The 23446-nt window shown below is 41.5% G+C and overlaps 3 protein-coding genes across 6 annotated transcripts; 1 reads left to right on the forward strand and 2 right to left on the reverse strand.

Moving 5' to 3' along the window:
- Positions 1 to 1520: 1520 nt before the first annotated feature.
- Positions 1521 to 12024, forward strand: rcc2 (regulator of chromosome condensation 2). Of its 3 annotated transcripts, none has more exons than XM_056385838.1 (13): positions 1521 to 1672; positions 2890 to 3104; positions 3423 to 3516; positions 5356 to 5499; positions 5667 to 5798; positions 6019 to 6107; positions 7249 to 7363; positions 7822 to 7988; positions 8211 to 8391; positions 9013 to 9118; positions 9357 to 9429; positions 9645 to 9722; positions 10863 to 12024. In XM_056385838.1, exons 2-13 carry the CDS (start codon positions 2904 to 2906, stop codon positions 10965 to 10967), a joined length of 1485 nt encoding a protein of 494 aa, XP_056241813.1. In that variant the 5' UTR covers positions 1521 to 1672; positions 2890 to 2903; the 3' UTR covers positions 10968 to 12024. The 3 variants fall into 3 exon arrangements, with proteins under 3 accessions (XP_056241813.1, XP_056241812.1, XP_056241814.1); XM_056385837.1 differs by lacking the exon at positions 1521 to 1672 and adding an exon at positions 1685 to 1800; XM_056385839.1 differs by lacking the exon at positions 1521 to 1672 and adding an exon at positions 2247 to 2270.
- A 750-nt stretch (positions 12025 to 12774) lies between these two features.
- On the reverse strand, positions 12775 to 15632 carry LOC130174839 (60S ribosomal protein L22). Of its 2 annotated transcripts, none has more exons than XM_056385061.1 (4): positions 15593 to 15632; positions 14835 to 14945; positions 14542 to 14666; positions 12775 to 12975 (listed from the first exon to the last, which is right to left on the reverse strand). In XM_056385061.1, the coding sequence occupies exons 1-4, from the start codon at positions 15602 to 15604 to the stop codon at positions 12831 to 12833; spliced, it is 393 nt and encodes a 130-aa protein (XP_056241036.1). In that variant the 5' UTR covers positions 15605 to 15632; the 3' UTR covers positions 12775 to 12830. The 2 variants fall into 2 exon arrangements, with proteins under 2 accessions (XP_056241036.1, XP_056241037.1); XM_056385062.1 differs by having other exon boundaries at positions 14835 to 14942; positions 15593 to 15630.
- An 842-nt stretch (positions 15633 to 16474) lies between these two features.
- icmt (isoprenylcysteine carboxyl methyltransferase) lies at positions 16475 to 23257 on the reverse strand. The gene is made up of 5 exons (XM_056385060.1): positions 23034 to 23257; positions 22271 to 22359; positions 21808 to 21977; positions 21340 to 21557; positions 16475 to 21036 (listed from the first exon to the last, which is right to left on the reverse strand). The coding sequence occupies exons 1-5, from the start codon at positions 23250 to 23252 to the stop codon at positions 20857 to 20859; spliced, it is 876 nt and encodes a 291-aa protein (XP_056241035.1). The 5' UTR covers positions 23253 to 23257; the 3' UTR covers positions 16475 to 20856.
- Positions 23258 to 23446: the final 189 nt, after the last annotated feature.

A 23446-nucleotide genomic window follows, 5' to 3' on the forward strand; every position in this document is an offset into this window, starting at 1 on the left:
TACAGCAACGCTTAATAAAATGCATTCCTTTGAACAGAAGGGTAATGGGGTTAATGGGGCAGAAATAAGTGACTGCAGATTGGCTTAAAAGGTCCACTAAACTAAAACAAAATGAAATAAAGAAATACAGTGAAATACGCATGGACATTGTTATAGCCTATATATGTTGTTTGTATGTATGCATTTACTGTCATATTTAAATGAAAACATTTGGGAACAGTTTTCTTTTTAACTTTTTGTCTTTAATAACTGTATTTCAGTATTGTCCAGCAGAGGACAGCATAGTCCCGCCACTAAACACAATCCACTGTCATCTGTTTCATGAGGAGAAACTGAGCGTGTTCTGTTCCGGCAAATAGAAAAGCAAGGTTATTTTTTCCTACCTGTGACGTAACGAAGGCCCGCCCCTACCAGGCCACTGATTGGCTTACCCTGATACTCTTACCCTGACCCTAAACAATCATCACTCTTAATACCTAAACGTAATCAATCCAACCAACAAAGGCAACGGGTATAAGCCAATCAGAGGCAGGGTAGGGGCGGGTCTTCGTTGTGGGATAAAAAAATAAAGCCAAAAGTAGCGTCCACACAAAAATACGAAAATCAACTGTGTACTCACAACAATAGACAGAGCGAATCATCTCTGACACAAGCTGATGGCAGCCATGACAGACAGGGTTTTACATTGAGACAGTTTCCTCTGCGCTTTTCTTTAAGAAAACAGAGAAATTTTGAAAAGCTAAGATTAAAGAGTTTATTTGTGTGGAATCCCTGAGAAAATCTTAGTTTCAGCAGATTTAAAACCAAAGAGGGAAACATATTACTGTATAAATATTTATATGTAGGAGGTGGGCCTAAGCATATTAGCTGTGTTTGCATAAATGTAATGCCTCCTAATTTTGACTGCTAGTAGTTATGTTTGAACAGGTCAGATTGAATCTTTCTTTCTCTCTTTTGTGAAATATTAGATCATTTTACCACCGTCTGAGAAATCTATAGGCAAAAGCTCACAAGACAAAAAGATAAGGAACCACTGGTTCAATCTTTAACAATGTTTTTTATTAGGTTTGTCATGTTTGTTTGTTTTTTGGGTAAAAAAAAAAAAAGAGGAAAAGTAATTAGTAACTACAGCTATTAGATAAATGTAGTGGTGTAAAAAGTAGGTTGCAATATTTACAGTATATTTCAGCAACTTCAATTTCTAATAAATATATAAATAAATGGCTTTTACAGTGTTATTACTCTACAATCCCATTAATGGATTTTTGTTGTTTATCTATTGTGGTCGTGAAGGGAAGAGGGGAACTGCAGCATGACTTTCATACAATCTGCATGATGATTAATTATGTATAAACATCGACTTCTCATATAAACATTTGAATGCAATGCTACTATGCTACTACTAGTAGTAGTTTTGATAGAAACGTTAATAGAAGATGAGTAAGTGGCCAAAACGTGAACTGCACTATTTGTTGTTATAGGTTTTGATTCTATTTTATTCCAGTGTATTTGTCAGCAGGACCTCACTTCAGTGCAGCATAACTTCTTGTAATCCACGTTTATCAGTCACTTCAGTCGAGGTTTGTCTTCAGCATTATCCAGTGGTTTCAGACTAAAACCTTCCTGCAGCTGCATTATAACCCCCGAGTTTCCTCCGTCCTGTGCTCTGATGGTGAGTGTTTGGTTTCCTGTATGAATAGTAAATGCAAACCACGTGGTGTGAAAGCAGACTGCAGCTTCTTTTGTTCAAATCAATCAAACCGGAGACGGACAGAGAGCTGCTGAATCAGGAAATCACCGGTACAACATTTATTCTTACCTTTATGAAATTACAAACAACATTTATTTTCGAAATCACAGAATTTGTACGTACGGGAAACTAAAAACTTGTCCCGTCGAGAAAATAATGAAAAAGTTTTTGTTGTAGCATCGTTTCATGTAACGTTAGTATCCATGTCTTTATTTAGAGTGGCTGGTTAGCTTACAGTAGCAAGGCACCGTTAGCACAATGAACCCATCGGTCCGCTGTTTTATACATCTAACTCATGTTCATTTCAGTCTGCGGTCAGGAGAAGTTTCTCTTTTTAAAGAACTTACAAACTTTACCCAGTTCGTTTGTGTATCGGGTGCGTAAGTGTGTAACGTTAACTTCGTGTGTTTTGCGTTAGCACGTCAGCTAGCTTGGTGCCCCGGCATTATGTGAACAAAGAGCGACAGTGGTTAGCTCGTTAGCTTAATGAGGCTAGCAGTTAGCTTCTAGTCTGGCACAGGTAAGTGTTTTAGTTTTCAGTTAGTTTTTAGTTTCTTGCGCCGGTTTCCACTGATTATTGATCAAACAACCATTCACGAAGCTAATTTAAAGAAACTGAGACACGTTTTCTGTTTTAATGGCCGGTACTTGACAACAGTGGTGACCGGGTTTATGTATAGTAAACTTCTTAAAGACACACGCAGACAGTACTTGGTTGCTGTAAGAGTGTGTGTGTGTGTGTGTGTGTGTGTGTGTGTGTGTGTGTGTGTGTGTGTGTGTGTGTGTGTGTGTTGGAAGGAACGTGTGAAAGCTCTTGTTTTAATGATGCTCATTTCTTGTACTGGCTGGTGTCTGTATAATTTGGTGGATTAAGTAGCTGTTACTCAGGAATATATGTGTTTTTGACTTTCTTCATTGTGTCACTGTGCTGTAATTCATACACAAATGATTCAGTATTTCATGCCTATATACATGTATTTCTACTGAAGCTATTCTTGAATTATGTTTGGTTCACATTATGTACAATATCTCCAACTTAACATGTTAATGTCATAATATCCCTCTGGATCACTATATTGTTAGACATTATTGTCACACTCTGTATAAATAGATCACTTCTTCTTTCTCACAAAAAACAGCTTCAGATTGAAAAATGCCACGTAAGAAGGTGACGGACATCTCAGGGAATGGTGGTGTGAAAAAGAAGAGGACCAGTGGTAAAAGGAAAGAGAGGGACTTCAGCAGCGATGACGAGTTTGACTACGAGCAGGAAAACAACAAGAAACCTGGCAAGCCTGCCGCAAAGTCTGGTCTCCAGCCTGTCACTGTGGCCGACGATGTCAAAGAGAAAATAGTGGGTTTGATACACTGTCTGAAAACTTACCAAGCTGCTAAACTGTGGTCAGTCCCACCAGGAAGTTGATGAGAGGAAAAAAGAAAAGACAAACATTAAGTATCTCATGATTCTGAGTGAATAAGAAGTCAAGATATTGAACTAGTGCCTCATAACAATTACCTCCAGCCAGCGAGTCAGCTATTTCTTTTTATCTACACATGTATTTGTGTTTTATGATGCAACCCAGCTGCAGTTGTTGAAATGAGATGTTTGTGTTCAAGTTACAGCATATCTTTTTTTTTTTATGTTATTAACCTCATTGTTCCGTTTCTGCAGAAACTTGATTGCCCAAAGGTGAAAGGTCAGCTGCTCATCTTTGGAGCAACCAACTGGGATTTGATTGGAAGAAAGGAGGTGCCCAAACAACAAGGTAGAATTTTTTTTATGTCTAATAACTAGGGTGCGTCCAGAGGAAGACGGATGACTATGGCTGATAACTTCCCCTTTTTCTATGCTGCTGATGATGAAACTCAGTTTTTGATTTTGTTACTTCATTACTGTATAAACTTGTGATTTATACCTATCGTATATAAGTCATTTAAATTTATTGCCATTGTCACGTAAGAGAAGACGTCAGCAGACATGGCATGGTGTAACCATTTGTAGCCCATTCAGTGGAAAAAAACAACCTAATTTAGTGACTAGAAACTAGACTCAAGGGACTGCAGCTGTTGTCTTTGAACAACTTTTAGGGGGAGTTTCATGCTGCAACAACTTCTTGACAAACAGCCGGTGCAGAGTGCGTACTTCCTGGAGCACTGTTGTCACGTCATTGTCCGGACCTAAACAAAAACCTGTATGCCAGACTGTTATCTGTAAACCTGCACCGTGATGCTGTGCAGAGGTACTGGGCAGATGGATTAACTGTTGTTTGTCAAGAAATGGTTCCAGCATGTAAATAAACCAAATCTGATTCTCTACCTGTGTTTTATGACCGTTCACTGTGGTGTAGATGAGATGTAGGAAACTGTAGAGCCAAACAGAATCAATAAAGGATTGATGAGGTTGTCCATCGTGTCTGCAGGGGAGAATGAAATGACTCAGGATGTCCACATTAGGTACACATGTGTGTCTTTGTTTGGGATGCATGGGCAACATATGTGTTAAAACCAGTGAAATCCCATTAATTGATTGTGACAGTAATATCTATTCATATGTATGCATGTTGTGTGCTGCCCCCCTGCAGCAGGCCCACTGATGCCTGGGGCAGGCTGTGCATTGCCTTGTTCCATCCTTGTCTCACTACTCTGGTACACACTGATAAATCAGCTTTGTTGAGGCTGAATGGGGGTTGGGGTGTCAGCAGGAGCAGCTGCATAGACAAAGACCATCTCTAGATGGGCAAGATGCTGTGCCTGTCAGAGCACCACAAACACATTCAGATCATTCTTTTGTTGTGCTCTTAAATATATAAAGGTTCTGTTGGGTATTTTTAGCACCTCTTGTGGAGGTGTGGCAGTTTGTTTTTATTAGATCTTAGACAGTGCGGCCTTTTCAAATACCTTTCAGAAACAAAAACATGATTTTCTATAAAAAACACTTTTCTAGAAGCATAAGGCTGGTGCTCATCTACATTTATCTCATTATCAACAATTCCCACGTTACCATCCGACTTCCCTGCCCTGTCTGTGGCTCTCGGCCCATTGGTTCCTATTGAAGATGTAAATCTTCAAAAATACCTCACAAATACAGTATATGGTTTCATTTTTCTGTAAGTCAATAAATTGTTAATTTGAGTCGTTCAAGAAATTTGTTGAAGATATCTCCAGACGCATCCTTTAAAGGTCCTATATTGCATAAAGTGAGATTTCCATGGTTTCTTTGATTATAAAGTAGGTGATGGTTCTACTGTGAAAGTAACAAAGCGCTCAGTCCATAGAGAAAAGCACACAGCCTGTATTCAGAAACAGTGTCTTAGAATGATCTGACAGGACTTCTGTAACTTTGTGATGTCACAACAAAGCGGTCAGTGAAACACTGTTAAAGTGTAAAATATGGGATCTTTAAATAAAATATGAGATTCGGAGATGTGGCTGTGGTTTGATTTTATCAGGATGTATAACATTTGAAGGAGTTCATGTTCTTTTCTCTCTACATACAGTGTTCAGGCAGCAAAACATGAGGGAGAGAGTAACGTGAAGGGTGTTGACAGATGTGTGTATGAAATGGAAATCAACAGGTTATGATCATGTCGCCTCTGTGTTTCCAGCTGCTTTCCGCAACCTCGGCCAGAACCTGTGGGGTCCTCACCGCTACGGGTGTATGAATGATATACAGGTTAGCTGTGTGGTGTCTGGTCCCTGCGCTGCACACAGTCTCCTTTTGACCACTGAGGGCAAGCTGTGGAGCTGGGGTAAGTAACGTGCTCGAAAAAATTTTGTATCAACCACACCCTCAAAGGTTACAGGTTTATGCCCAGTTAATACAGCTCTGATTACTGACTTTGAGTTAGTGGATTTGTAAGCAGGTCCAGAATGGAAGGACTTATCCATCACTGATCTTGGTTTCTGGCTTCCTCAGGTCGTAACGACAAAGGTCAGCTGGGTCACGGTGACACTAAGCGCCTGGAGGCTCCCAAGTTAATCGAGGCCCTGGCAGATCATGTGATTGTTGCCGCAGCCTGTGGACGCAATCACACCCTGGCACTCACAGGTAGAGCCACATCTGTGGGCTTATCATCAGGGGCGTCTGTGTTTTCATTCCAGCAGCTGACTGCAGTGATTTAGTTCCTTTACTTGGTGTTGATCTGTTGTAGTCACTTGCAATGAAAACCAGCATACCCCTGGGTCCTAATAGTTCAATTCTGTACAACATTGTAAACAACAGTACACAGAATAAATGCAGCATAAATGTTGTCATTGTTTCTCCTCAGAGGACGGCACTGCGTACTCTTTCGGTGAGAACAAGCTGGGCCAGCTGGGCCAAGGCAACCAGACTGATGCAGTCCTCAGCCCAGCACCGGTAAGCATCACTGTCACACTGTAGAACCAGGGAGCCCCTATGCTTTTACAAGTTCACACTGTAACACATCAGATCCATATTTCACAGGGCTAGATGAAAAAACAATATATAAAAACTGTGTTATCTTTTGAATCGATTCACAAATAAATCTATAAAATAGATTTTTGTAATAATTAGGGCTGCACAATAAATCAAAATAATGTTGAAATTTTGATTTTTTTGATAAAGGTAAACTGCGTCACAACAGACCATAAGTCTTTCGGCTCCCTAGTAATAATGCTAGAAAATGTAACTTATTAACAGAACAAAAAAGATGGCACTCCACCACGTGGACGCACCTGGTTGGTGTAAACTTGCAGCTACTGGTTTACTCTAACAGGTCATTTACAAAAGAGGCCTAGTTTGGGTTTAATGATTTAATAATTAGCTTTCGCTAGAACAACCAGTACTGCCAGTACTTCATCGTCCAAAGCCTTACTTATGTTAGTGAAGCACCAAGCCTACCAACACACACTGCAGCACTTTACACAGCTTCAACCAACTCGAATCACAGCCCTACACCTGTACAGTGTTATTTTTCTGTCTCCAGTACGAACACTGCCGCAGAGAAACTGTACATCACTGGAGACTTAATGTTAACAACAACAAATCAGCAGGGGCTGCTTTTGTTGTGTCTGGCTGTGTGTTGGGCCTTGAGGAAGTTATGGTTTTTCTTTGGCTACAACTATGGCCTCTCCCTAAAGTACCTACGATGGTATCACTGGCCGAGATAGCAAAGTGAACCCAGAAACTGAACCTACGATGCTTGAATTAGGTACGACACGCGTGTTATCTTACACCATCACAGCCGATCACAGTCCCTGCGTGTAGTTAGCGCTAACTTGTCACAGCCTCTACAATAGCAGCCATGACCACACCTACAACAGTAGTCACAATCACAACAATAGCTACACCCATTTAGCATCCACTCACAACCCGAACAGGATCCAGTTTGTAGAGAACCGAACTAGCCTGCAGTGGTTATTTTAACGTACCTAAAATAACAAAGTGGCTGATCTACATATCACGACCACATATGAAGTTTCATACTGAGCTTGTTATTGTTCCTTCTGTATTGTGAACCTCGTCTGTCTCCCTCTAGATTTCGTACAACGGCCAGCCCCTGGTGAAGGTGGCCTGTGGTGCTGAATTCAGCATGGTGGTGGACTGCAAAGGAAACCTGTACTCCTTTGGCTGCCCAGAGTATGGACAGCTAGGTATGCTCACAACATGCTGTCATCTTTGTTTGTGTGTTGCTCAGTGTGTTTGAGTGACTTAGTAATCAATTAGACAATAGAGAGATGTCGGTTCTGATTTGTCAGCAGTACTACTGATAGCCAATAGAGGCCATGTTGGAAGTTGACACCAGTTTTTCAAAGACAACTGATCACAGATATATTGGTCTCAGCACCTGCATGTCACAAAGGATATATCAAGGATGTGTGAGGTCATTTAGAAACATTGTCTCCATTATAGTTTGTCCACCAGAGGGCGCTGTCAAATGTATTTAAATGTGAATATTTTATTTAAAAGTATCAGCTGATAAACCAGAACTTTAAACTGTCAGCACCAACATTGGTATTTACCTCAGATACAAAGTGCTGCTGAGGTTATTCTGAATACTGTCTTTTTTTTATGTTTGTATAATACTGACTCATCATCTATGTCACTGCAGGTCACAACAGTGATGGGAAGTTCATTGCTCGTGCTCAGCGCATTGAGTTTGACTGTGAGCTCATTCCTCGCCGTGTGGCCATTTTCATTGAGAAATCCAAGGATGGTCAGGTCATGCCTGTGCCTAACGTGGTGGTCCGAGATGTGGCCTGTGGGGGAAACCACACAGTAAGAAAAACACACTCACTAGTCTTATTACAACAGAATCAAATTAAACAGCAGTTTAACCAGTGATGGTTCTAACAAAGCTTACAAAGTAATGTCATTATCGTGTGTGTGTGTGTGTGTGTGTGTGTGTGTGTGTGTGTGTGTGTGTGTGTGTGTGTGTGTGTGTGTGTGTGTGTGTGTGTGTGTGTGTGTGTGTGTGTGTGTGTGTGTGTGTGTGTGTAGCTGGTGCTGGACTCTCAGAAGCGTGTGTTCAGCTGGGGTTTCGGTGGTTACGGGCGTCTGGGCCACACAGAGCAGAAGGACGAGATGGTTCCCCGCCTGGTCAAACTGTTTGACTTTCCTGGACGTGGTGCTAGTCAGATCTTTACAGGCTACCAGTGCTCCTTCGCTCTCAGTGAGATGGGTAAGAAAACATCATGGTGCAAGAAGATCTCTGGAGTCTCACTCTAAAAGTCTTTTTTTTTGTCTAACTTTAAAAATTGTCGAATTTACAGATTCTTTAAAGGTCCCATATTGAATAAAGTGATATTTCCATGTCTTTCTTGATTATAAAGCAGGTCTAGGTTCTATATTAATATTGTGAAACTATTGAAGAGCTCAGTCCACAGAGAAATGCACACAGCTTGTATTCAGAAACTGAGCCTTACAACCAGCGTCAAGACTTCTGTAACTGTGATGTCACAACAAAGCAGTCACCGCTTTCAGCCATGCATTAAGCCCCGCCCACCTGGATCCACCATCCAACCTTGCAGGATTTGGTTTCTCTGAGTGTTTACCTGAAACTTGCTATATTTCTATTCAGTCACTCAGAAAACAGTCACACATTACATTAAAACCACAAATATATCTTCTTATGAATATCAACACCTCAAATGAAACACTGGAGAAGTGTAAAATATGGGGCCATTGACTTTATACTTGAGCAAAATCTTAGTGAATACAAATTTAAAGATAGGTTAAAGTGATGTATATAATAAATGAGGCTGTTGTGGCTGTAGATGTCTGATCACTGCTGTATTTGCAGGGGGGCTGTTTTTCTGGGGGGTGACAAACACTTCCAGAGAGTCAACCATGTATCCCAAAAGTGTGCAGGACCTGTGTGGCTGGAAGATCCGCAGTCTGGCATGCGGGTGAGTTCTTTGCTCTTACTCGACTATCAGACAGTCCAGCAAGCAGTTTGTTCGAAGCATAATGCGGTCTTAAGTTTGACACACACACACAAACACACACTCTAAGGGAAACATTGTAATACATTATATTCACAATGCGATTGAACCCTGATCAGTACAAGCATATTGTATCATGATGGCTCTACACTGATGTGCAGTTGTTTTTCTCTGTGTCTGACTGTGTGTTTGTGTCTAACAGGAAGAGCAGCATCATTGTTGCTGCAGATGAGAGTACGATCAGCTGGGGCCCCTCTCCCACTTTTGGAGAGCTGGTAAGATCTGAGGCCTCATTTCGGGGTCAACATCTTCAGTCCATATTTGTTTCACAAGCTTTTTTGATCTTGACAAGAGAATAAGTGACAATGACCAGACTGGTGTCGTAGAATACTGTTTGCAGATACTGAATATTGATAGTATTGATTTGAGTATTGGCTGTTGTTATGGTCAGGAGCTCAGCACTGATTGTATGTTGTCATTTATTCTTCAGGGATACGGAGACAACAAACCTAAATCCTCCACCACCGCCCAGGAGGTCAAGACCTTGGATGGCATCTACATCGAGCAGGTAAATAGTGATTTACCTGATCAGCTCCTAATGGAGAAACTACTGATGCATCATAGATCACCTAGAGAATTTCCACACTGAGCCGTCTAAGTTTGTAGAGGCAGTTGTTTTCTGTCTGTTTTGGTGTTCTGTCCACACCACGGACTGGCAGTGGAGCTTTTTATTGGAATCTGGTCTAATCCAGACCAGAGGAGTCCACAACCGTGCTGCGGCTCTGTGAGGCTGTACGTAGACATAGTGGTGCCTGGAGCTAAATGTTAACATAAATTTACCGACATGCCCACAGTGGCAATGCTAACATGCTGATGTTTAGCAGGTGTGATGTTTACCATGTTCACCATATTAGATTAGCATGTTAGCATACATTTTAGTATTTAGCACTAAACATGGCGCACAGCTCAGGCTGATGGGGATGGCATTAGTTTTGCAGGTATTTGGTCACAAACCAGAGAATTGGACAAGTTCCATTTTTGACCTGATAGTGGCATTAGAGGAAAAGTCAGGATCACCACTTATTATGGTTCATCCTGAGACGTCATGTTAATCCATCAGATGACTGAAAAAGGAAATATGTCAGCCTGGCATTGGTGCAGGAGAAACGGTCAGGGGGTCAGTAAGTTACTGGGATTCATCCTCTCAGCTCCCTGAATGTTTTTACAGTCTTTATCCTGCACATGTAAGAAGCCGAGTGTAACGCGGCAGAGAAACGTCACACTTGACATTAAAGAAATCAGGAGGAAACAGATTAACCCTGTTACTGAAGTTCATGTAAACACACAAACTGAAACATTAACAACTGGAATTTATCTCAGTTCACTTGCTCAGGACAGTACACATCCACTCACATCTTTGCTTTAACTTTCTGTTCTGTCAAATCAAAGATTCACTTTGAGTTCAGTTTGTACACAAACATACAGTCATGTACCAGGATAATGGTGTCAATATCTGCATTATCTAGTCTATCTGCTCTGCATGTTTTCATCTAGACATTGATTTGGTCTCTAGTCTTTGACTTTCTGGACACCAGGTCTGATAAAACATAAAGTGTGAAACTTTGCTGTGTCTGAGCCGAGGTTTGAAGCGGTAACATGTGCTGGTGCTGTGGAGGAGATGGCTGATTGTCATGTGTTGTTCTTGCAGGTGGTGATGGGCTACTGTCACTCTCTGGTCATTGCCAGACAGGAAACTCAGCAGGAACAGGAGAGACTGAAGAAGCTGCCTGAGTACAACCCCCGCACAATCTGATGGGCCAGTAACAGCAACACCTCAACCTTTTTCACTGGAGCAGAGACCAGCGATGATCAGCAGGAACACCTGGCCTGTCTAGTCACTGCTGGTCATGGTGGTGTGCTAGTGGGATGGTTGAGTTCAGGGGGGAGGCATTCAAAAGTCTGAAAGAAATCCACAACATCTCAACTACCAGCAAACTGGTTCTGCACCAATTTGGATAATGAAATAAGAAAATGGGACTGGAGGCGGACCGATCCTCCAGACGGTCCAGCTCTCACAATGAACGGTCAAGATACCTTCACTTCCCACCTCAAGTGAACCTGCAACGGTTTGCTCCAAGCACTTCACACCTTGCAGAGTTGTGCTTCCCAAAACCCTTTTTTTCCATTTTGTAATACAGCCAAACGTTGATGTCTTCATGTTTCTTGTTCTGTTGTTGTTTTCTTTGTTGCAGTATTTGAAATGATAGAGTTGTTTGTCACATTTACGGGTGCTACAGCAGAACCCTCAGTCTTTTCCTACTAAGGGGTTTTCAAAGACCAACACTCCATACCTGTGCCTTTTTCTACATGTATGTTCAGGATATGGAAGTCTTGTTTGTGTTGTTCAGAGGATCAGCTGATCAGTCTGATTTAATGTATATGGCAGTATGAGCTGGTGCGTGTGCAGCTGCCACAGGTTACAATCAGGATTTGGAACATGATGTTCTGAGTTGGTGCACTCCACTCGATGTTACATTCCTTTTGTCTTCTTCAGTCTTCAGTGTTTGCATCAAGGATGCACACCTCAGTCCTTCCAAGACCACAGTGTCTGCTAGCTCTTTCTTTAATAATTTGAGTAATAACTATTCCAGTGCTAAAAGAGGTTTCACAAGCAGGTCAGAACCTTTACAACCAATAACACGTTGTCTGGACATGGTTCAGTGTATCACGGTGTGCTGGCAAATGTCCTAGTTTTAATAACAGCAGAGATGTTTTCTCCTATCTGTACTGCATTCTTTTTTATAGTGAAATTTCTCTGGACTATATTGTTTTTTCATTGAAATGGTTCAATAAAGATTCATGTAAATTGAGTTCCTCTCCACTGTGTACTAGTTTTCTCAGTCTTAAAACGCAATAAGCCACGGCCATTTTTGAACATACTCGTCATAGTGCAGTGTCGGCTCAATATGTACCCGTCTGTAGTTTAACTAGGAGACCAACCACTAGCCACAACTATCTTCTTATAGATCAAAACTTCAAATAAAGCCGTTAAAGTATATATCAAACAGAAATCCATCCGTGAAATGTACAAGAGAATCTTAAGTTATTTACACACCAGCTTCACAACATGGAGGTTGTTCCGTCACTTGGACAAACCAGGTAACTTCATGAGACCTGTAGTTTCTAGAAAACAGTACATCTTGTACAGTAATACTGAGACAAAGTCAAGTCTTGACATGAGCAGAGGAACCTACGTTAAAGGTGAGCCAACAGATTAGTGGGACTCACTTCACCTGTACTCATGTTAGTCTGAGCTCAGTGCTGACCCACAACCTGCTGCCAATAGCTCCTTTGGGTTTTTATTTTACACTGTTCAACGTGCTGCTTTGTACTGTGAACACCGACCTTCTACACCATGTGCTTGATATTTCAGGCTCTATGGACTCCCACAGGTGTAGTCATCTGAAGAGAACCGTAACAGCTTTGTTCTCCACGTTACTGTAACACCAACATGTTGAACCCACTAAGGTTTATGTTCTCCACCTGTCATCAGCGTCGACAACTGATCTGAGTCATGGTGACACTCGCAGAAAGTCTACAAGAAAAACACCTGAGAAAAGTTTCTGTAATGTAAACAACATTTATTTAAATGTACAAAATCAGATGAATTGTCATTTTAATCCTCATCCTCTTCCTCCTCTTCATCCTGGTTGATCTGGAAGTAGCGGAGCTCGTAGCTCTCCTTGGTGTTGGCCACAACGCGCAGCCAGTCACGTAGATTGTTCTTCTTCAGGTACTTCTTGGTCAGATACTTCAGGTATCTGCAAAACGACAAGAACAGCGTGTCAGATCCGGGCTACATTTTCATTTTAAAACAAACGATCTCTGTCCAGAATACTGTTTTATCTCTGTATCAGAAATAATTTCCGTTCATACTAACTTGCCTGAAAACAAACATCACATGAGCATTCACGTACACTGAGCATGCATGTGCCAGTGTAAACAGGAAGCAGATTGTCTACTCTGCAGTTGTTTAGATGCAGAAAATACTATGACAGCTTCTAGCAAAAACAACAATGTCAGTCATTTGTTATCCACGTTGCATTCAGCCCTGTTAGGGGGCTGATAAGACCCAATCAGGGAGCAGCCATGGGTGCTTACGTCATTGACTACAACACAACCCTGGAGTTTTCAAACTAAAACGAGTCCAGCAGCCTTAAAAACATAAAAGTCTGTTTAAGGCGCTTGAAAACTGGACACCAGGAGTAAATGTAGCAGATGTGATGCGTTTTAAAATTAAACGTAGTAGTGTGGATGTAGCCTCACTTTGAGTTGACTCGCTGTCAGAGCAGGTAAGAGGAGCTGACACTGGGGATAGGGATACTGATATCCCATGTTACTCAACATTTGAACAAAGTCTTTACCATTTCATCTCCGATGTCAGCTGCTCTGTAATTACTGGAGGTTCATGGCAGCACAGTTTACACCAACATATGGCAAGCGAATATTTACATTTTTTAGTTTTTTGCCTGAAGGTAATGATAATGACAATTTCCCAGAGTCCCACAAGACGTCGTCCTGTCTGGATTTATCTGAACAACAGATTCAGTTCACTGTGACAGAAAACAGTTTCTGATTGATGGATGAGTTTTCTGGTTTTTGACTAATTGAATATTTGTTTTCAATTCTATTCCAGTCTTCATCTGACCAACTGAATGTGTCTCTAAACTTAATATAAATCAGTGTATTATTTCATATATTACATGGCCACATAACACAGAAAAACTGTGACAGTGTAGTGGAAATACAGCACAAGAGGAAACCATTCTCATGATGATATGGTAAATATGCAAGTTAGCTTAGTTTAGCATAAAGATTGGAAACGGGCAAACAGCTAACCCCGATCTGTGCACACGAAACAGAATCAGCTCGCAGCGTCTCTGAAGCTCAGTAATCAACATGTGAAACATTGTTGGTTTAAATCAGTACAACAACTGCAGTGTGAAAACAACACTTTGTGGTCTTCTGCAGGGTTATGTATGAGACACCCAACAGCCTGGACTTCACTTCCACAGCTTCACATGTACAGTACAGATTGGTTTCATACTGGGCAGCTTAAACAAGCACGAAGAGTTAGGTCACCTTTCAACGTGTTGGGTGATTTCTTTTCTTAAGAATGTGTCCCGACTGTGCAGACGTCAGATCAGATCACAATGCTGATCTGACTGTCTTTGTCTTTCCACTTGCATTAACGTGTGTGATCCAGATCCTGGACTGCAAGTTAATACCAGGTGGGAATGGGGCTCTGCAGGATCGTCAGTTCAGTCTGGAGTAGTGTTGTCGGCCTGAGTCCATAGGGCAGCGTACCAGATAAGACTGTTTCTTACCTTTTGGAGAAGGGCACCTCAGAGGAGACTGTAATCTTGCTCTTGCTCCTCTCGATGGAGACCACACCACCACCCAGGTTACCGGCTTTCCCGTTCACCTTAATGCGCTCCTGAAGAAACTGCTCCTGGAAACAGCATGTTTGTGGAAATGTCACACTACTTTTTTTTTTTTTACTGTGATGGGACGTAAGCACAAGTATCTGTTGATTTGGACATTTTTGTGACATTAACTTCTGTCTGTGTTGAATTTGTGTCAAATAGACTCAAACACATCTGATTGGTGGTGGACTTACAAAGTTAGCAGCGTCCATGATGCCATCTTCAACGGGATGGGTGCAGTCCAGGGTGAACTTCAGGACCTGCTTCTTCTTCTTACCACCTTTACCGGTGTTCTGCTTCTTCTGCTAACACAACACAAAACCAAAGGCTCATCTAAAACAGGACTGTACTCTTCACAAAGTTCACACCATCCATTTAAATACACATTTAGGTCGGACTGCCTGTTGAAAAATACACTGAATATCTGTCGTTTTATTCAGCAGTGTTTTAAACAGGAGCTGGTTTGTGACAATGAGTAAAAGATGATGAAAACATGTTGAGGTTGGCGCTGACTTTGCTCATTAGCAAAGGAAACATCAGATCCATTTATTACATCCCAGAGATTTAAACGGCAACAGCTACAGACTAACAAACAGGGAAAATAACTGGGCTATCTAATTAAATGATTATCGCTTCTACATCTATATCATTGGTGCACCGCTTTACACAAACCGCTATCGTGCAGCCATCCAGGCTGGCTGCGTTAACAACGTGGTGAGCTTCAGTCCGGAACGACGCTACTTAGCTGACGAAGGCGGAGAGGCAGCTACAGGCCACAGAAAAATCCTGCAACCTAAGAGCTGATTAAAACACTTCAAAGCCGAACCCGAGCCCTGCTCTGTCAACACGACTGTCATAAGAGAACTGTCTTTTCATCCCGCCCGTTTTCTCTGGGTTTCACACAGGAAAAATGGTCATTTTGGTGGATTTATTAGCACGCGATTTTACTTACAATAGGCGCCATGGCGGAGAAGCTAACAGAAAGGAAGAACCGGTCGTACGCATGCGCTACATGAACGAGTCGAACGCCGAACAATCGATCGAATGCATCTGAGATTGATTAACAAGATATTTGGCAAATAGTAAAATAGTTTATAGTTTCGAAAACTATGGAAACCAAACCACATTGGTTTTGTCAGGGAGAGTTGTAGGTTCAAGCCCGGTGTGGGGCCTTTCTGCTTGGAGTTTGCATGTTCTCCCTGTGAATACATTGGTTCTCTCAGGGAACTCTGGCATCTTCCCACAGTCCAAAAACATGCACATTAGGTCTGTTGGCGACTCTAATGCCTTACTATAATATTACATTCTTTGATTCCTTACAATGACATTTTTATACCTTACTATACTATGACCTTTTTATGCTTTACTATGCAATGACATTTTTTTTTGCCTTACTATACAATCACATTTTAATGCCTTATTTTTTTTACATTTTTATGCTTTACTATGCTATGACATTTTTTTTGCTATTTTTATTCCTTACTATACTATTACATTTTTTTTGCCTTACTATACTATGTTTTTATGCTTTACTATGCAATGACATTTTTTTTTGCTATTTTTATTCCTTACTATATTATGACATTTTTTTTTGCCTTATTATACTATGATGTTTTTATGCCTTTCTATACAATGACATTTTTGTGATGTTTTCAGTTAGTGGACAGTAGTGTGTTTGAGTAACGCTGCAGATGCAAGCGTGTCGCCAGGAGCGTGACCTTCAATGTATCAAACCCCTGCAACAGGAGGAGATCCTTGAGCAGGGATCATAGCACCAGGAACATGAACATGAAACATGTTCTGCATGATGAGAGTAATAAAGACAGAGCCTTAATAATAATTGCCTTGATTTTATTTCACACAAGTGGTGTTGAGAAAATCTGCTTTGTAATCAGCCAACAGTTGTCAGTCAGAGTGACAAACTGTCTAATACAGGCCTACGATAAATGGTACTCATACAGTAAAAGTGCAATATATCCAAAACTCAACTCAAGTGCCATGCTGCAACAGTCAACTCATTATCTCAACACCTTGCATACAGTTGTTTCATTATCTAACCCTATACAGTGCACTTCACAGATATGCTACAAGTGAATCACTTTTAACACTCTTCACCCCAAAACCAGGTACATACACACATGCATTCTCTGACTGCATTAAAGAAAATCCAGTATTTAGTAAATTGTGCCACTGGTCAAAATGAAAACTAAATTAATGAATTGGTGGAATATTTCTTGTGTCTTCCAAGCTAGCCCTGAGTGTTGGGATTAGTAGCAATTAGCAGGCTCTATACCTCAGCACAGTGTGAAGTGACAGTAGTTAGTTATCATGCTACAACTGCAGCATACAGAACTTTAAGTGGCATCTTCATGGACACAAAGCTAAAATGATCAAACACCATTTTGAGTGAAGGTAACAAGCTAAAACTTTGGCATACAGTAGTAGGTACAGTGCTTGTGTTTAGATGATGAGGTGCTTTTACACATCACACTGCAGTTATGGGCAGTAACTTGAAATGAGCGTGATATCCTGAAGAGGATGAGCGCTAATTTATTGTCAACAACTGCCACGTGCAGAGCCAAACCAACAATAAATGTCTCCCATTAACATATATTGCGTGTATATTGAAGATATATAGAGCTCCTTTGTTGTTTAAAAACTATTAAAACACCTCAGTGAATCGCTGTAGCACTGGGTCACATGTTCCTTCATCACCATGAACACACACTGTACTCTATTCAATACAACACACGTTATCTGGCTAGTTTGTGCACACAAACTAATTTGTTTTAAAAAATTAGCGAATCCTGCGTGTGTTAATAATTTGTGCTGTTGAATCAATAGCATGCACAAAGTAACAACACACAGCATTAAACATTATTATGGATATCTTAGGATACTAGTGCAGTGCCAGTTCAAAATATCTCTGTTGGTAGCCTGATGAGAATAATGGTTTCTATTTACAAATTCAAAGAAACATTCTGTAACATCACCGGTGACATCTCAGCTTGTGTGACATCATTATTTGAAATTGAAATACACAGATTCCTCCATTTGTAGTTATTTAGTTAGTGCAGTGCCTGCTGGAAGGGGCTGATGGCTTGGTTTGTCGTGACATTAATGATATCACAATTTATGCGAGGATGTCAAACTGTGACATCAGGCACAATTATGATGTCATACAACCCTCTGTCAGTTGGATGGTTGAGTAGGGTTTATATATGGGTTGTTTCATGTCTGTATTTTAAATTTTCTCAAGAACCCCTCATTCAAACAACTTCAGAGTCAACACTGCACTTCCCCAAGTCCTCAGCAACACACCCACCAAGTCTGAAGTCGAAAAGATGAGCAGGTGTCAAGAAAATTGAAATAAATGCAGACAGAAAGACAGACAAGAGATTCCTCCATTTATAGTTATATATTTGAGAGTTACCAGAGATAGTGCTTTGTTGTGTACCAGGCGAATCCTGCATTAAATCCAAGTGTGGACAGAAAGCAAAGAAATGAGCATGTTTGTTACATGACATGCAACAAAGGTTTCCAGCAGGAATCAAAGCTGGGACGTGGTCAGTGACTCCGACCACCAGGACTCCCAACTCTGTTACCTTGGAAATCACTTCAACATATATTCAAATGTTTTGCTTCGTTTAATGCATTGTTCAATTAATCTATGTGTAGGAATGATCAATTTTCAGTAGTAGAAATTGTTCAGGATTTATTTTGACAACACAAAAGACTGTGTGCACAAATTAGTTTCTCTTTCCTCCATGGCACCTGCTTGGTTGTGTAACTATCACAGAATATCATCTCACTGCTGTAGAACAGTTATATTTGACTTTGTCCTCATGTGTTAGCTCAGACCTGTGAATATACAGGTCTATTCTGGGAAATAATTATGTTTTTCATCTGTTTGTACATGAGTTGACCAATGGGACAATCTTCCAAAAACATATATTCCTAAACATTCAGAATAAATAGATTGCACCTCTTGAACGTTACCCTGTTAATTTCTTCATCATATCATTACCACCCTCTGACGTGCTCATCCAATCATGGCACCACAGCGCCACAGGTGGTCAAAAACTCCACAGGCAACGTTTCATTTTTGGCTGCAAATGTCGCTGTGACTGAGTGATGAAGTTACAACATTGGTCTGCCGACTCAGTGTTGGCGTTTCCTCATTGGTTGTTGCTCTTTCAAAATGATTTGGCGCCAAACAGCTGTGTTGTCTTTGTTGCTAGATTTCGCTTAAACAACTTTTTCCACAAAAAAACACCTACCGACAAATGGAGCAAATTTTTGGGCAAACCTTAGCTACCTTCACCAGTCGCCAGTACTGTCTCACAAGCGCCTGGGGAGTGGAGAGCAGCACTGTGAGGCCACTCTGACAGATCAAAAAGAGAGAGAGAGCTACAGAGTCTGCTCTTTCAACCCCTTCACTAATACACAACTAAGTCATTTGGTTGGTTTCTAACACAAAGCGAGTTTGACAAGTCAACAAGAGACACAGTGATGAACTGATGCTGACGATGACAGGACACAATACTGTTCAAAATGGTGATTTACCACCAAACAAAACAAAACAAATTAACAAAAGCCTAGTGACTTATATATTTTATAAATCATAAATTTCATATCTATCATGCAACATGCCCCTGTGTTCAGAAACATGTCAGCGTCATGACGAGGAACGGCCACTTCATAAACATCTTTCAAAAACCACTTGACAATGTTTCATTCACACTGATGCTGTGACTGAAGTGTTTTAGCCTGAGTGCACATTAAGGGGTGGAGATCAGGGTTGGACATAAACCAGGCCACTGCTGGCCTTCTACTCAGACACCTGTAACAGATGGCGCTTCATCACTAAACACATTTAACACAGTATCAAAAACCTGATTGAAACATTTTTATCATTCTATTATATAGTTCAATGACTTTGAGGATAAATTCTCAAATAAAAAATGTAATGTTACCTATTGTTCCTTCTACTGGTGTTTGAAGCCACTTGGTCACCCTGTGTTAAAGAGCTACTAACTCTAGAAGAACCAATACCCTTGGTTTTAGTGGTCCATGGTCTGTTCTGGTAGAGAAGCTTTTCTACCTTGAAAAAGTTGGAATTATTGTGGACACTTAAAGGAATACCCCACTGAATATATTTGGGTTAGTATGTTCAGCTGTTGCTTTAATTGCTGTAAATATAGGGCTGTTTGTCGCCACTGATTTCCAGAATCAACTGAATTCCAGTTCACAAGGTCCTGATTCAGATTCAATATGGGTTCAGTCAACCAGTTTTGCTGGAATATGAATGTAGTGTGGAGCAAATATAATCAGCAGTGCAGAGGGGAGGTCATGGTGTAGAAGCGGTTTGAGAAGTGTCGATGGATATTTTGATTTGATTTAGCTACAGCTACCACCTGTAAAGAAGCAAACTTTCTGTATATACGCCTTTCAAGCGAGCGTAGAGATCTGCATTAACAAGCAAATACAGAAAGAGACCAGAGGGAAAACACGTGTTTGAAAAAGAAAAACACAATTTTTATCCTGCTTAGTTCAGTTTCCTTAAGCTTCATGATGTTGATACACAAATCTGCAGCAATGCAACGGCACCCTACCACACCTGATCAGGCTGAACACCATTTTGACCCAACTCGCGTCATATCAGGATACTGAGACTAAGACCAGCTGTGGAGTATTCCTTTAAGCATTTGTTTGGTTTAAAAATGGTTAATTTAGGGACAGTGAATTTAGACTAAATTAGAGACAGTGCATCACATTTCCTGTGAAAGTCAAACATCTCCAAACATTTGCCATTTAACCTTGAGCAAAGTCATCTCACTGATGGACTACGTGATACCAACGGGCCCAGTGCTCACATCACTCGCCAACACAGCAGGTCATCACTGAAACTCGGCATGGTCAAAGCATGCAAACAGAAACAAAACAGAAACAGATGGGGTGGGTGTTACTGGAATACATGTAGCAGAGTGGAGGTTGTCTGGTCTTTAACTGGATTTTGGAGGTTGGTAGAAAAACAGCAGCCCAGCTGCCCGTCGCCATCCCAGCTGTCACAGTCTCTGTCTGTGAGCTACAGGCTCTCAGCCAGCTGCAGGGTTTCCCTCTGGAGGGCAGCCGTCATGGCTGACGCCACACACCCACCAGGTCTGACCTGCTTTAGTACTGTAAGTCTGTTATGTCCAGCATCCAGCTCCGAGACTAGTTGACACGGATGCCTGAGATGAAGGGCAGCCCGGTGGGAACCTTCTTCTTGTACTCCACATAGTCCTCAGCAAAGAAATGGATGAGAGAGAGCTCCTCCTCCTCAATCCGCTCTCGGAAGAACCGCCAGCTGGCTATCGTGTAGCCCAGTATACACACCGGGTTACACAGCATGACCTGCAACGAGCAGCAAAACAGAACATGTTGGAAACGTCTCTCACAGCCACAGGACAGTCATTTTATCATTTCATCTGTCAGTTATTGAGGCCCAAGCACCAACAGTTGGAACAGTGACAGCAGATTATGGAAAATGACAGTAAACTTTACAAAGTGAACTAAACTCAAATTTGACTGAAAAAAGAAAATAAAGCAGGAAAGCTTGTACTGAATGATGAGGTCGTATTTGAAGGATTCATTAATATCATTATGATGACAGAGGATGAAGTGAGCGTGAGGCTGAGCAGTGCTGCTGTCGCTCACCTGTGTTCCTATGCTCCAGTAGAACCAGCCCACGTAGGAGGGGTGTCTGAAGTAGGAGTAGACCCCATCTGTGACCAGCACGTGGCTCTGGGCCTTCTCATTCTGGACGATATGGTTGAAGTTGGAGCCCGCAGTCAACATGGCCGCCTTACGCAGGCCCTCACCACACAGCACCATGAGCAGACCCATTAAGCTCAACCAGCTCAGCTGCTTCAGTTCTGATAGAGAAGAAACACTGATAAAACACTGGAGGACACAACGTGCAAGATGACAGGATCTGCTCAACATGGGGAGCAGCAGGCTTTCAAGAACCTACTGGCTTTGTTAGCCACTGGGGCATGTTCAGGAACTTCACAAAGACTCGCCATGTGACTTAACCTTTACACTATTAACTCATCTGTATGTCCAATCTGTACAAGCCATGAGCTAAACATTATGCAGTGACAATGAGCCTGATGACGGACCAACCTGGAACTGTCATCTTCTCCACAGTGAACTCCACCCAGGATGAGATAGCAGCCAGGGTGTACTCCACACTGTGGTTGAGCAGGAAGGAGTCCAGAGACAGGCTGCGAGGGTTGATGATGGCCGTCACCAGGTACTCAGAGTAATGGAAGAATGACAGCGAGCACATGTACCTGCAGAGAGGCACCATTACTACACATGTTCAACTGCTACATGCATGCATTACAGAATAAACATCCTGCTGCATAGACATGCTACATATCCTGGTTCACCATGTTATTAATCCGGGAATTATAACAATTGCGATTTTCAGTCAAATTTAATTCATTGTGATTCAATAGTATAAGACAATAGAAAATCTGTCTGGGGGACACTGTGGGGTGGGTACTCGATGAACTATGAAGTTGTGCACAGCAGCTTTGTGACTGACCTGAGTGACCAGTGACATTTCAACATATGTACATACCAGCCAAAATGTGTCCAGGTGGTTTCAGAGAAGCTTATAATTAAGCCACAGCCAAAAGTAACTCCCAGAAAGCAGGCTCTCACAGCAACCTGGAATAAGTCAAAGCCTCAGGTCAACAACAACAACAACAGGTTGGGCAGATTATCAGCAGGTTTCAGTGGGAAACACTGCGGACTCCCAGCAGCTGGCATCCTATTGTGCATGATACGTACATAATATAATATACACCAATTACTCTTGAATGGATCACGCCGAATTAGGACCAGGAGCCTGGTTATTCATGAAACACATAAGGTCATCTTATAGAAGCAAAGTAAACTCGACCCAAACCAACAGAACAGTATACTGGCAGATTTCTGAACTGAGTTCTGTGTCACTTTGTTTCCGCGGCACATAAACAACATGTTAGGGCTGTTTTCTTCTTCTCAAATAAAATGAAACGTAGCAAGAGGTAAGTAGTGAGTAAGGCTTCGCAGCTTTGTCTGGCTTAGGCTTCTATCTTTATCTCATCAGCTCCAGCTGTCTCATTCCTCTTTAGCTAATCAGATTAACTACATAGGTAGCTAATGTTAGCTTGCTATATGATTTAGTTAACCTAGCCAACTGAACAGTGCAACATTCAAATTAAATTAAGTAAGTTATGTCAGAGGAATAGGTTAAATACTTCACTGCTGGACAGCATTAAAACACACGTGAGCTTTACTCAAAACGAGATAAAGTCAGAATGAACACAGGAAGTTGGCTACCTAACGCCAGTGCTTACCTTGTACAGAGGTCCCCTGTATATGATTAGCAAGAGGCCGTTGACAACAGCAATGTGGATGCAAATCGCTATTTTCCCGGATGTTTCCGTTAGATAATCGAATACCCAATCAAGGTGTCCAAACCAGGTTCTGATCAATGGGATTACAACCACGCTGAGCCCTAAAATAAAGCCTTTTACACTTACTCGTCCTTCTAGCACCAACTTACTGCCTGCCATGTTGGAAGTCCTGTGCTGAAGGAACTATCGCGATACCCAAATGGCAACCGCGTGATGTTCATTTCTAGCTGTCACATCTTACCAGTAACAGGGTGAAAGGATGCATTGGGTTTGTATGGACGATTTTGGAATAGCCCACATCTATAAGAGGATATATTATTATTACATACATAAATCCTCTGGATGTATGAAAA

The sequence above is a fragment of the Seriola aureovittata genome, chromosome 9 (genome assembly GCF_021018895.1).
Source record: "Seriola aureovittata isolate HTS-2021-v1 ecotype China chromosome 9, ASM2101889v1, whole genome shotgun sequence".
Lineage (NCBI taxonomy): Eukaryota > Metazoa > Chordata > Actinopteri > Carangiformes > Carangidae > Seriola > Seriola aureovittata.